This window comes from Berghia stephanieae, chromosome 14 (genome assembly GCF_034508935.2).
Source record: "Berghia stephanieae isolate SIO BIC M18660-M18661 chromosome 14, UCSD_Bste_1.3, whole genome shotgun sequence".
NCBI lineage: Eukaryota > Metazoa > Mollusca > Gastropoda > Nudibranchia > Aeolidiidae > Berghia > Berghia stephanieae.
Window position 1 is genome coordinate 4,813,805 of NC_088373.1, and position 15,759 is coordinate 4,829,563.

At 34.7% G+C, this 15,759-nt stretch overlaps 1 protein-coding gene across 1 annotated transcript; it reads left to right on the forward strand.

The window, feature by feature from the left end:
* Positions 1-11,638: 11,638 nt before the first annotated feature.
* LOC144959863 (uncharacterized) lies at positions 11,639-15,332 on the forward strand. The gene is made up of 3 exons (XM_078892669.1): positions 11,639-11,717; positions 13,234-13,641; positions 14,602-15,332. The coding sequence occupies exons 2-3, from the start codon at positions 13,249-13,251 to the stop codon at positions 14,866-14,868; spliced, it is 660 nt and encodes a 219-aa protein (XP_078748795.1). The 5' UTR covers positions 11,639-11,717; positions 13,234-13,248; the 3' UTR covers positions 14,869-15,332.
* Positions 15,333-15,759: the final 427 nt, after the last annotated feature.

Here is a 15,759-nt window from a genome sequence, read left to right on the forward strand (position 1 = left end):
ATCATCATCATCATCATCATCATCATCATCATCACGACGACGACGACGACGACGACGATGGTGATGACGGCGACGACGACGACGCTGATGATGATGATGATGATGATGATGATGATGATGATGATGATGATGATGATGATGATGAGGGTGAAGTTGATGATGATGACGATAATGATGACAATGATGTTGATGATGATGATGATGATGATGATGATGATGATGATGATGATGATGATGATGATGGTTTGTAGTTTTGTGTTATGACACTCGATTAAGGACCGGTAGGTCATGGGTTCGAATCCCGATCCGAGCAACGCAAATTTGAGTCCTAGGAAAAATTAAAATGTTGCTGCTTGAAGCTCGAAGGAAAAAATAACGATAAGTATTGAAAAGTAAGCTATAATTTATTAAACGATTAAACAAAGACATATATTGTGGACGTTTCGCGTTTCCCCTTTATCAACAAACACGATGAATGAATTTATCGTGTTTTGTTGGTAAAGGGGAAACTCGAAACGTCCACTGCATCTATCTTCTCATTCATCGTGTTTTGTTGTTAAATGGTAAAACCGAAACGTCCACATTATCTGCCTTCGTTTAATATATTGAAGCTTACATTTCAATACTAATCATTATTTTGTCATTTGAAAAAAGGATATTTTATCACTATGCTCAGGTGTAAAATGAGTACCCGACTGTTATTTTTTTTCTAACGAAAAAGAAATGATTGAAAAATCGCCTCACAGTACAGGGCACGTGTCTCGTTCTGAATGTTAAGTGTTGCTGTTGGTTTAGGAAATCCTTGAAAAATCCTTTGAGCACGTTTAGTGGATATTGCGCAAGTTAAATGCTGACGTGTTTGGGTGGGGTTGGGGAATGGAGAGGGGTGACGTTTCCATATATGGCGGTCTGACTTCCGAACCCATTTATGGGCCAAGTTTAAAATTGTTGTTGTAATGGATAGTATATATATAGATAGTATGCAGATGACGTCACTCAGGTCTTTGTTATTGTTTTTGCCATCCGCGTTTGTGAGTTGTTCTCACTAAACTGTATTAACCAGACTATAAAAGTTCATGGTTACACAGAGTTTGTGTATTGGTCCGTTATACTTCCGGATGGCAATGTTGTGAACTCCTTGGCCAAGTGCATTCTATCTATAGTATGAGTATGCACTTGGCTAATAAGTTCACAACATTGCAAACCGGAAGTATAACGGACCAACACACACAATGCTGTGTAACCATGAACTTTTATAGTCCGGATAAACAGTTCAGTGAGTATTACTCAAAAACGCAGATGGCAAAATATAATAACAAAGATTTGAGTGACGTCATCCTCTTTCAATATATTGCGTCATTAAAAAAAAAAAAGATTTCCATTATAACAATGGGCCCCATAAGGAATTGGGTTATCAGACCTGCAAATAGGTGCGCGTCGGGGAGAGGAGTTACCCGTTTATTTGTAAATGTCACATGTTCATAATATCATTTCAAAGGAATCAGGGCTACTTTATGGCATGGACTTTCGCACTTAACTATTTTGACCTGTCCGGAATTATTTTCACAGTTTGTGGCTTTGACATTTACAATAACATTTACAGTGGTGATGATGATGATGATGATGATGATGATGGTGATGATGATGATGATGATGATGATGATGATGATGATGATGATGATGATGATGATGATGATGATGATGATGATGGTGATGATGATGGTGATGATGATGATGATGATGATGATGATGGTGATGATGATGATGATGATGATGATGATGATGATGGTGGTGATGATGATGATGATGATGATGATGATGATGATGATGATGATGATGATGATGATGATGATGATGATGATTATGATGATGATGATGATGATGATGATGATGATTATGATGATGATGATTGTCATGGTCTCAAGTGAGTAAAGAGCTACTCGACTATGCATAAGATCTATGTAGAATGAGGCCCCAGAATTTACTAGTTACTATAAATGAAAAACAATTAACGATTTGTTTACAATGAAATAAAAATAATGATGAAATTTAATTAAAAGAGATAAACAGTGATCGTGGCAGTTACAAATAGAGATATGAATATTTTACGTAACTTATGATAATATGTCAGGTTCGTAAGTTTACGTTTCGAGGCAGTTGATGGGCTTGGATGATCTATTCCTCTGATAACAGGATTGGACTCGTAAAATTCCACTTCCAGGCAATTGGTAAGAAGTTATTATGTAGTCCTTGACAGCGGGCTCGGGTTTGATCCTTGAAGATTATACAATCAAAGTTAAAAGCTCCGGCGTCTTAATGGTGTAGATATAATATCTACAAAGTCCCAAAAGATAAAAATCTTCCAGTATATATATATATATATATATATATATATATATAAGGAATAGAGCGACTGGCCGTCCGGCATAGATTGTGGAGAGAAAGTGAGTGTCAAATGTTAGACCTATCAGCTTTTATAATCAGTGGCTACGTGACAGAATGTAGAACGAAAAGTATTCACTAATTAGAAATTAATTCGAGGGAAGGCTATAAAAGGAAAGACGATCTAATATTAGAAGGTAAAGTTTATCTAAGCCTACCGAAATATAACTGGAGTGAGATGAATTCAGTTCTTAATAAAATAAAATTTAATAAGATAATTGTGAACAACCTTTACTGTGACACCCCCCACCCACGTTTAAAATATACTCTTTAACCATTATGGAAAGATAGATTTTACAAACGGAAGTAAATTTACTCTCATGATACTCTAGCATTAATCCATTGTTATGATTTGTGCTACAATTAAATTATTTATTAACTAGACATGGAAATGTTTATATTAACGTAGGTATATGAATGGGTGACAATAACAATGAAAGATTGTGATTACAAATCATTGTGATGAACAACATGATGGCAATGTGATTACAAATCATTGTGATAAACAATAGTGATGGCAATGAAGCATGATTTAAGTCGATGATATGAAGGTAATTTACTGAATGAAATGAATGAAAATTTAAATGGAATATTGACATTTCAATTATTAATCATAAATGAGTGAACATTCATAACAATAATAGATAAAGAGAAGATTTCCCAAATCATGAATGGGTATGGTATATATATCCAAACAATACTCAATGTTACATTAAGTTGGGTCATCATGTTTACAAATAAAATTATCGAAATTGTGCGTTCTGATTTGGCATAATTTGCGAGGTAACTAACAGTATGTATGGGAGGTTAAGTTATACCCTTCTCACGTGTTTACACTAATCGAGAAAGTAGGTCGGCGTGAATATTTTCACAGCCTGGTATGTGAGAGATACTGAAAGTGTAATTTTGCAAAAATAGACTCCACCTTAGTACTCTACTATTATTCATTTTGTTATTTCTTATGTACGTGAGTGGTTTATGGTCCGTTTCGACCACAAACTCTTTTAGCAGTAGATATCTGCTGAATGTCTTTAAAGCAAAGACGATGGCCAGTCCTTCACGCTCTATTACAGAGTATCGTGATTCTCTGTCCAATAATTTTCTGCTTGCATATAAGCAAGGCATTAAAGTTCCCTCATGCTCCTGTAATAGTACACCTGCGATGCCCTTATCAGACGCGTCAGTTCTTACAACAAATTCTTTTGACATGTCGGGTAATTTAAGAATTGGTTCTGAACAGAGTAATGCCTTTAATTGGTTAAAGCTATTCTGACACGCTTCTGTCCAAACAATTTTGTTCGGTGACCCATTCTTTGTCAGATTTGTTAGCGGTGTCGCGATGTGCGCGAAGTTGTAAATGTATTTCCTGTAAAAATTTAGGAGCCCAAGTACTTTGCGTACTTCTTTTTTTTGTCTTAGGTGGTTGCAATTGTGCGATTTTTGTTTGTTTTTCTGTCTCGGGTGTCTGTGTCCCATGACCAACGGTATGACCGAGAAAATCAATTTTGTAAAATGCAATGCTTGTTTTTGACGGTTTTGTTGTTAACGAATTACGTTTTAATGCTTCAAGCACTAATTCTAAGGTTGTCATGTGATCAGTCCATGAGTTTGAGAAAACACATGCGTCGTCAAAGTATGAGAGTGTAGACGGGATGTCTTTTAATAACATACGCATCATTCTTTGGAATGTCGATGCGGCTGTCGATAATCCAAATGGCATATAGTTAAATTCTAACAATCCTAATGGTGATTGAAATGCTGTGTATTTCTTACATGATTCTTTCAGTGGAATCTGCCAGTAACCTCTAGAAAGATCACATTTTGTCATGTATTTTGCTTGAGATAAGGCAGCAAATAAATTCTCTTGATTTGGTATTGGTTCTGCATCAAACACTGTTGCTTCATTTAATTTGCGAAAGTCGATACATAGCCTTATCGATCCGTCTTTCTTTTTCACTACTACTATTGGTGATGAGTATGGGCTTGAAGAATATCTAACTATTCCTGTATCTAGCATATCCTTAACTTCCTTTTCAACTTGTTCTCGTGCGTGAAATGGAATAGGATAGTTTTTCACGTTGATAGGGGTAGATGTGGTTAACTTTATGTCGTGTTCCACTAATGTTGTATGTGTGTATGGTTTCTATCTGATTTTGTTAAAGGGCCTATAATATCAATTGCAACTTTTGAAAAACTTTTTCAATAACTGGGGTTGTCTCTAATGGCAATCTCGGTATTCTGCCTTTTGCGACTCTTCTTTGGCATGTGTCACAAGATTTCACATATTCTCGGACGTCTTTAGTAATTCCAGGCCATGTGAAATTCTCGGATATTCTCTTCAATGTGGAAGAGCTCCCAAGATGTCCAGAATTTATTGAATCGTGCGCTATTCCAAGGATTTTGTTTCTGTAAATACTCGGCGTGACCAGTTGTTTAGCTATTTTATTTCTTTTCCTATGTAACCTGAACAGAATATCTTTTTCAATGATGTATTCAACTTTTGATTTCGTCCCTTGGTTTGCGATATTGAAATATGATGTTAAAGTCGGGTCCTTTTTCTGTTCTTCAATGAACGTGTTCCTGTCAAATTGTTGTGGTTCAAGAGAAATAGTCATTGGCTTCTCTGTTGTCTTAGTCATCTTTCTTGTTTCTGCTAGACAAGCTGTTTCTTGGGTTAATGACCATTCTTTTACATCTGTTGGGTTGTCTTTAAGACCTTTTATATTGCCAACAATAACATCAGCGACGGGGTTGGGAAGTATACAGCATTCCACTATTCTTGTATAGTATGGGGTTTCTATGTACACGTTAGCTGTTTCAAAGGTTTCGACTGTGCCACTGAATGTGATGCATTGTACCGTTTTTCCAGTTTTGTCTTCGTCATTGATCAAAGATGCTTTTATTCCTACTGTACTGCATCCTGTGTCTCTCAATATTTTGCAATCAGTTCCATTAGCTTTGCCTTCACAAAAAAATAGCGATCCTGATTTGTGAGTTTGTGTTAAAAGTGACATACCTTTCACGCAATACACATTTATATTTTCTCCTGACATTACTCGTGTCTGATTATTTACACCTGTTTGGAGTGATGCATTTGCAGTTTCTTTTGGATATCCCACGATTTTGTAACATTTGTCTGCTGTGTGGCCTTTCATTCCACAATATTGACATTTAATTATAGGTTTGTTGGTTTTCTTATACTCAGTATTATTGTCAGTGCTATTTCTTGTTTTGTTTTGATAGGGTCGGCTATGGTCTCTATTGAACTGTTTGTTCCATGGTTTGTTACTATGGTCATCTTGTTTCACTTGCGTGTTCCGAGTGATTGATCGGCTCGTTCTATTTGAGTACTGAACTTTAGGTGTACCTGGACTCTGAGCAGCGGCAGCGTAGTATGGTTCCTTCAATGTTCTGCTAAGGGGTGTCAATGGATGTGCGCTGTTAAAGTTTTCTGCGTAGATTTTTAATTTGTCCAAGTTTTCTGGCTTTCTCTCTTTAAAGAATGCGACTAAATCTGGGTTGCAAGCTTGATAGATTCGATTCTTCAGCGTGAGATAGTAAAGGCCTGCAAAGTCGTCTTGTTTTACGTTTGCCAACTCAAGCCACCGATTTAGAAATTGAGTAATTCGGTTCACGAATGTATTAAAGTCTTCTCCACTTTCCGGTTTTGCAGTGTGAAACCTTTCCTGGTAACCATCTTCCGTTAATCTAAATCTTTTTAGTAGAGCGTCTTTAATTTTTCCATAGTCATCTGCATCTTCAGTTGTTAAGGTATAGAAAACTTTTAGCGGTTCTCCAGATAAGCAGTTAATCAAGGCTGTGGCCCATTTGTTTTCTGGCCAACGATAACCTTTAGCCTGAACTTCGAATCGGTGTAAGAAGGATTCTAGGCAGTCTGAGCGTTCATCGTATGTTGGCATGCGTGGAAGTTTCACGAAAAATTCATCACTATTATTATGTTTTCTTTCATGACCGGTTTTTGTTTTTTCAATTTCCAGCATCATTTGGGTCCTTTTGGTTTCTTCTTCTGCTAAAGCTATTCGTCTTTTTAGTTCCCTTTCTTGGACTCTTTCTTCTCGTTCTTCTCTACGTATTCTTTCTTCATGTTCTTTTTCTTCTTTTACTTTCTCTTCGCACCATGAAAATATTCTTTCCTGGGGTATTTCTAAGTCCTTTGCGAGACTTAAGTATCTTTTATATGCTTCCATGTTGCAATAAATTAGTTACGATATTTTATATATATTATATTGACAGGATACTGTTACTGACTGTTTTATTTATTTACACTTACTGGAATGAACTGTTCTATTTTTAGAAATCTCTCTCTCTCTTATTTCAACTTATTATGTATGTTGAATTTGATGCCTTTTATCGTTATATCTTATAAAGCAATGTGTCAATACAATGCGGAGTTATTATGATTTGTGTCAATAACAATGTGTCAATCGCGTGTACTCTAAACTATGTTACTACGAAAAATGTATCACCAATGTGTGTGACTCGTCGTTAGTTTGTGTACAATTATTCGCAATGACGCTAATATACTAAAGTGTGATAACAATAATAGGATACCAAAATAATCCCAAGTTATCTATCACTAAATATAACACGACGGCAAGTAGACTCCTTTTATTATTATTTAGTTTTTAAAGACTCACTTTTCAGAACATAATATATAAGTGGTTTTCGGTAACAGTAATATGCCAAAAATGCATTTAAAACAAATCACTATGCAAAACAAATCACGATGTCTATAGTTACTATGTGATGCCCAACTCATGTAAAAGAGAATAATGAAGGATATATTTACCAACTCAGTTCGTGGCTGGGACCTCTCTCTTGTTCAATGGTTGTTCAACAATTGTAATTAGGCATTGAAGAGTGTTTAACAGTGATGTCTGAAATACAAAACAATAAAATATCGTAAGATTTACAATAGTTACAAAATGTGTTCACAACACTGAGTGATTGGATGATAGGTGAATGAATCGTTATGGAATGTAAACATATTGAAAACAATTCATGAATGAGGCAAACAACAAAATGAAATGAGTGATATAATAACAAAGTGGACAAGGAATGAATGAATGAATGAAAAACTGAGTGAATAGATGAATGAATGAATGGATAATGTATGAATGAAAGAATGAAGGGAGGAATTAATGTATGAATGATTGGATAAATGAGTGAATAAACGAATGAATGGATGAATGAATGAATGAATAAATAAATGAATGAACAATGAATGAATGAATAAATAAATGAATGAACAATGAATGAATGAATAATTTATAAATGAATAAATGAATGAAGGAATGAATCAATAAAATGCTATTCAATTTGAATGAAAGAATGAATGGATAAATGGCTATTCCATTTAAATGAAGAAATGAAAAAGAAAAAAAAATTAATCCTGTAAATAGGGAGTTCAATTAAAATATGATCAAGTGGGGCAATTAAGAGTTTTACAATTTAAACTTTAAGGTTAGATGAAATAGATATAAGTAACTAAATAAATTCAATTCTTTATATGTGTCCCCTCCAAAATGTCATGGTCTCAAGTGAGTAAAGAGCTACTCGACTATGCATAAAGATCTATGTAGAATGAGGCCCCAGAATTTACTAGTTACTATAAATGAAAAAACAATTAACGATTTGTTTACAATGAAATAAAAATAATGATGAAATTTAATTAAAAGAGATAAACAGTGATCGTGGCAGTTACAAATAGAGATATGAATATTTTACGTAACTTATGATAATATGTCAGGTTCGTAAGTTTACGTTTCCAGGCAGTTGATGGGCTTGGATGATCTATTCCTCTGATAACAGGATTGGACTCGTAAAATTCCACTTCCAGGCAATTGGTAAGAAGTTATTATGTAGTCCTTGACAGCGGGCTCGGGTTTGATCCTTGAAGATTATACAATCAAAGTTAAAAGCTCCGGCGTCTTAATGGTGTAGATATAATATCTACAAAGTCCCAAAAGATAAAAATCTTCCAGTTTATATATATATATATATAAGGAATAGAGCGACTGGCCGTCCGGCATAGATTGTGGAGAGAAAGTGAGTGTCAAATGTTAGACCTATCAGCTTTTATAATAAGTGGCTACGTGACAGAATGTAGAACGAAAAGTATTCACTAATTAGAAATTAATTCGAGGGAAGGCTATAAAAGGAAAGACGATCTAATATTAGAAGGTAAAGTTTATCTAAGCCTACCGAAATATAACTGGAGTGAGATGAATTCAGTTCTTAATAAAATAAAATTTAATAAGATAATTGTGAACAACCTTTACTGTGACAATGATGATGATGATGATGATGATGATGACAACGACGAGGATGTTACTATGATATGTGTGCATATGTAATACCAAACTATGACGTCAAAATGCCAGTCTCTGGCCACAAAAGAAAACAAATCGTGAGTTGTAGTCAATAGTTCAACCAATGGGACCACTTGTTTCCATGAGCACTACTAACGACAGCTCACTAGGCTGTACAAAAACCAAATAATGCCAGTCTTTTTGGGTTTCAATGTCAGGCTATAGATAGTATGCAGATTACGTCACTCAGGTCTTTGTTATTGTTTTTTGCCATCCGCGTTTATGAGTAATGCTCACTGAACTGTATTAACCCGACTATAAACGTTCATGGATACACACAGTTTTGTGTGTTGGTCCGTTATACTTCCGGGTGGCAATGTTATGAGCTTCTTAGCCAAGCACATACTATCTATAACTTTACGATGGCGACGGTTCTAGTGTCAGGCGATAGATAGAATGAAGATGACGTCACTCAAGTCTTTGTTGTTGTATTTTGCCATCCGCGTTTGTGAGTGATTCTCACTAAACTGTATTAACCAGACTATAAAAGTTAATGGTTACACACAGATTTGTGTGTTGGTCCGTTACACTTCCGGATGGCAATGTTATGAGCTTCCTAGCCAAGCGCATACTATATATATATATATATATATATATATAATATATATATATATATGTTAACGATGGCTACGCTAGAACCCACAAGGACTTATAGATTGATGTCATTTTCCAGGTTTATGCATCGTCTTGTGAGTTGACATGAGTAAAGTTCAAGGAAACAAGTGATCCCATTGGTTGACCTATTAAATAAAACTCACCATTTTATTTGTTTTCTTTTGTGGCCAAAGACGTGTCTTTTGGTCAGTTCCAACAAAGAGTTTGTAGGGTAACGTAGTTACCAAGAGCTCTCACTTCTCTTAACCGCAATGCTATTGTCGCGTGCCAGGCGAGACAGCGAGGTGGGTGTGCTCCGCGTGTATCATGCGCTCTAGGCTTACTGATACAATGAAGAAAATACGAGTAGAAGACGGAAGATGCGTGGCTTCACCAAAAGCGGGAAGAGAGAGCTCTTGGTAACATAACAATCGTTACATACACGCTCTTTGGTTCCAGGCTTGAAGTTAACGATCGTTACGGTCAGGCTATAGATAGTATGCGCTTGGCTAAGAAGCTCACAACATTGCCATCCAGAGGTATAACGGTCCAACACACAAAACTATGTGTAACCATTCACTTTTATAGTCTGGTTAATACAGTTTAAGTAGAATTACTTATAAACGCGGATGGCAAAACAAAAACAATAACAAAGACATGAGTGACGTCATTGTCGTTCTATCTATAACTTAACGATGGCTACGATCAACCCTGACATTATAACTGTTTTGTGACGACAAGTCACATTTAGAAAGTCTGCTCATTTTACACCACGTGATATCAATAATGACGACCTTGAACCCGGCCATTTTGAAAGTCAAAAACATTTGGCGTTGGACAGGATAGATGTCACGGACACGTTTGCCAGATGGCGGCGTTGGTGACCAAATTTGTCAAAATTAGTCGCAAAGAGCAACATGTTTCAATTATTAGATTTCAATTATCTTTCTTACTCTTTCTGGCACATTTCATATACACTTGTTCAGTTCTTTATATATATATATATATATATATATATATATATATATATATATATATATATATATATATATATTCAACAAGCAACAAGCAACAACACACAACAAACCAAACTCATGTAACACACAGTCCTGAAGATGGCTGGAAGGCCTGAAACATCGATGTAGACTGACTCTAATATCGTGGTAAACATCACAATATATATTTATATATATATATATATATATATATATATATATATATATATATATATATATATATATATATATATATATATATATATATATATATCTGACACAGGTGTTTGCTCCTTGAGTTCTTAATTTGACATTTTGAATTATTCACTTTTATTTCTAATTTATATCTTTTATTATTTTTTAAGATAACAATGTTTCTCTTAGTTTTGTCGATATTTTTATAAATGGAATGAAATTTACGTCACTCAGCTCTTTGTTATTCATTTTGCCCGCCATTTGTATGAGTAGTTCTCAGTTAAAGTATTAAAAAGACAATAACAATTAAGGTTATAGATAGTACTAAGAAGCTCATAACATTGCCATCCGGAAGTATAATACAAAACTGTGTGTAACCATGAACCTTTATTGTCAGGTTAATACAGTTCAGTGAGCATTACTCATAAACGCGTATGGCAAAAAACAATAACAAAGACCTGAGTGACGTCATCTTCGAACTATCTATACAAAGGCTGGCGGAGGTTATGGGTATTTATCTTAGATGTATATCATCAACTTCCAAAAACGATGAGCTTTTCATGGGAGTTAAAGCATCGCCTTCGTTAACTTATAGATAGAACGAAGTTGACGTCACTCAGGTCTTTGTTATTATATTTTCCATCAAAATTGATGAGTAATTCTCACAAAACTGTATTAATCAGACTAAAAACGTTCAAGACCGCACATAATTTTGTGTGTTGGTCAGTTATATTTCCGGATGACAATGTTGTGAGTTTCTTGACCAAGCGCACAGCATAATATATAGTGTTTGGCGACTAATTCGCCAGTTGAAGTTCAATTTGGCCACTGTTGAAGTTCAAAATGGCCACGCATAACTCTGGAATTCTGACAGCCCTGGTCAAAAAACTTCCCCCCAGAAAATTAGGGAAGGGCTTTGATTACCACAAATGACAGATAATAGCTCCTGACTCGGGGTAACCAAAAACTGTCCATCAAATAATCGCTTTCAGATTGTATTTGATAATTTGGATATTTATATATAACGGAGACCATTCAAAACGTGTCAAAAACATTTGGCGTTGTTGGTTGTCCCAACTGTTCTTTTTTTATAAACGAGGTGAGTAAGAATTTACAAAAAAACAACTTGTTATAGATAGAATGAAGTTGACGTCATTCATGTCTTTGTTATTGTTTTTTTTGTTGTTGTTTTTTTGTCACCCATGTTTATGAGTAATTCTCATTAAACTGTATTAACCAGACTATAACCGTTCAAAGGTTACACATAGTTCTGTGTATTTGTCCTTTATACTTTCGGATGGCAATGTTGTGAGCTTCTTGGCCAAGCGCATACTATCTATAAACTTGAACATTTACAGACCTGTCAACCACTACGAAAAAATTGTAGAACTACGGATTGTTGGCTCGAAAGCGACAAATATTATATAAAGACCTTTGAGGCAATAGCATGTCTTGAAAACATAGTTTTGTTACCGTAGCTTTCTATAGATAGTATGCACTTGGCTAAGAAGTTCACAACATTGTCATCCGGAAGTAAAACTGGTCAATACACAAAACGGTGTGTAACCTTGATGGTTTATAGTCTGGTTAATATAGATAGTATGCAGATGACGTCACTCCGGCCTTTGTTATCGTTTTTGCCATCCGCGTTTGTGAGTTGTTCTCACTAAACTGTATTAACCAGACTATAAAAGTTCATGGTTACACAGAGTTTGTGTGTTGGTCCGTTATACTTCCGGATGGCAATGTTGTGAACTCCTTGGCCAAGCGCATTCTATCTATAATTTAGTGAGAAGTACTCATGAACGCGGATGGCAAAAAAACAATAACAAAGACATGAGTGACGTCATCTTTGAACTATCTATATAAGTTAACTTACTCAATTCATCAAATAAATATATTATAAAGTGTTCTTTTGGTTCTTGGTTGTATATTTTTACATTTTTGTGCTTTTGCATACGGGTTCCAACCGGGGGTCATGGGGACAACATAATTCGCTTTGTAAAATTTATATATATTTATATAGGTATTGCCGCCATAGATTCTCAACTTTGTGTTTATACATTTTTATGCATGCCACGTCTGTAAACGAATTTTCTTTTTTTCTTCTTCTTCTTTTCTTTTTCTTCTTCTTCTTCTTCTTCTTCTTCTTCTTCTTCTTCTTCTTCTTCTTCTTCTTCTTCTTCTTCTAATTCTTCTTTCTTCTTCTCTTCCTTTTCTTCCTTTTCTTCTTCTTCTTCTTCTTCTTCTTCTTCTTCTTCTTCTTTCTTCTTCTTCTTCTTCTTCTTCTTCTTCTTCTTCTTCTTCTTCTTCTTCTTCTTCTTCTTCTTCCTTCTTCTTCTTCTTCTTCTTCTTCTTCTTCTTCTTCTTCTTCTTCTTCTTCTTCTTCTTCTTCTTCTTCTTCTTCTTCTTCTTCTTCTTCTTCTTCTTCTTCCTTCTTCTTCTTCTTCTTCTTCTTCTTCTTCTTCTTCTTCTTCTTCTTCTTCTTCTTCTTCTTCTTCTTCTTCTTCTTCTTCTTCTTCTTCTTCTTTTTCCTTCTTTTCACAATGTTCCTAATTGTTTAATAAACAATATTCTACAAACATTCTCTTTATTCGTCTTCCAAATTTTCTAAGACATATAAAGACACAATGAGAGCTTCAGCCGCATCCTTCCTTTTCCTCGTCCTCGCCCTCGTTGTCGTCGTCGAAGTCATCCACGGGGCAAGATTCCGACCCTCTAGAGCACGCTGCACCCGTGACATCCAACTGTGCACCAGCCAATTCCACACAGGCGTCCAACGCTTCAAGGATCAAGAACCAGACGTAGACGAAGCGTGCCAACTGATGTCAACGCTTCGCGAATGTATGGGCAGTTGCATGTTCATAGTTATGAGGCGGTCTTCTTTGGAGCGAGCTGGGGTCAAGGTCTTGGAATACATATGCAACAGTCGCGACGAAGCCAAACAGGTTCTACAGGCAGAATGCTTCACCAATGGAAGTTTCAAAGAACGTTTTGAGGACGAAGCTAAGCAATGCGTTCAGGTAAGATCTTTGTCTTCTGAACATCTTGTCATAATATTTCTTTAAATGGTGAGCTAGGGTAACGGTAATTAGAATAATGATGATGATGAAAATAGTAAATTGTTATAATATTAATGATGATGATGATGATGATGATGATGATGATAATAATAATAATAATAATAATAACATTAATGATAATGATAATAATGATAACAATATTAATAATAATAATAATAATAATATAATAAATAATGAATAATGATAATAATAATAATATAATAATAATAATAATAATAATAAATAATAATAATAATAATAATAATAATAATAATAATAATAATAATAATAATAATAATAATAATAATAATAATAATAATAATAATAATAATAATAATATCATTATTATTATTATTATTATTATTATTATTATTATTATTATTATTATTATTATTATTATTATTATTATTATTATTCTTATTATAACAGTAGAAAGAGATAATCTTGGATTGTTCTACAAGAGAAGACCTACCAATTATCTCTGTCGTCTATCTGGAATTTAGTAATGTAATTATGTCTTTATTATTTGTTGTTGTTGTTGTTAGCTGAAGAAGGGTATTGAATCCGAAACGTTCCGTATTTAGTAATTTGTTCTTTTTTGAAGCTGTTATATTAATTTTTGATTATTACTTTCTATAGATAGAATGAAGTTGACGTCACCCGGGTCCTTCTGTTTTTTTGGGGGTTTTTTTTTTTTTTTTTTTTGCTTTTTTTTTTTTTTGCAATCCGCGTTTGTGAGTAATTCCCACTAAACTGTATTCACTAGACTAAAAACATTCAAGATTACACACAGTTTTGTGTGTTGGTAGGTTATACTTCCGGATGGCAATGTTGTGAGCTTCTTAGCCAAGCACATACTATCTATACGTGTGTGTTATTCCAGAGTAGGGGAGATAACTGGTTCGTCTTGTTTTTCCACAGACAATGGCGTCAGAAATGGCACAGAAGTATCAAGCAGGAATGCGTCGTGACAAATTATGTCCCTTAGTTCATGACGTCATGGGATGCATTGATGGCAAGGTCGAGGACATCTGTGGCGAAGAGGTCGTGCCCTTTGTCAATAGGCTTATTAACATCGTGATCCGTGAGATGTTGATCGGGCAAATGCCAAACTGTTTTAATCAAGTGAATGCAACTCACACTTTGGTGAAAAGGGCTGTGGAATATTTCAATTTTCTCCGGATATAGATAGGTGATAATGATGATGATGATGATGATGATGATGATGATGATGATGATGATGATGATGATGATGATGATGATGATGATGATAATGACGAACGATTAATTACGTTGAACATGGTAACTGATGATGAAGAAGATGATGTGGAGAAGAATGAAGAGGAGGAGGAGGAAGAGGAGGAGGAGGAGAAGGAGGAGGAGGAGGAGGAGGAGGACAAAATTTGCAAAGATGATAATGAATGGAACGATTATAATGACAACTTTGATAATTGTTTTATTCCTTATATTGACATAATATTATTATGAAATAATACTATTGATACTATATAGGCAAATTCAAATAAATTAAATACGAATTGCTATACATAAAAACTGACATGTCTCACTGTGTCATTAAATTTGAATATCAAAGATTATACTTAACCCTCTCCTTACCAACCATAGGAAAATCGTCCCATTCGTTACGATCCAACCAGCACTTTTATCATTCAGATGCCTTTTGTAAATCACACACTTTAAAGAAAAAACGTTTTTATTATAGCTAAAAATTCTTGACACTGTGTTGTAGAGTTCATTTTGCTGATCTATATTTTGCATAGAATGTATTTATTTCTTTTCTGTTTGAGTAAGACACAAAAACCCCCAACTATTTTTGTGTTTGGTGGGTGGGAAATTTTGGTGAAAATTCTGAAAATAGCTGGTAAGGAAAGGGTTAGGGGAACAGAAAACAGATCTGAACCAGTCTGAGAAAACATTTCAACCTCCTTTATTAAGTGAAAACAAATGAAGATCAGGGGGGAAAACGATCAAAGTCACATTTTTCAGCTTTTGAGAAAATCAAAATTAAAGTTTGGAAACCCATTGAAAACGCCACATGATATTATGTTTATTATTATT

Excerpts from the sequence above, each read along its gene's own strand:
- LOC144959863 (XM_078892669.1), top strand. The coding sequence starts at position 13,249 with ATGAGAGCTTCAGCCGCATCCTTCCTTTTCCTCGTCCTCGCCCTCGTT. Across the intron at positions 13,642-14,601 it reads AAGCTAAGCAATGCGTTCAG|ACAATGGCGTCAGAAATGGC; the intron begins GTAAGATCTTTG and ends GTTTTTCCACAG.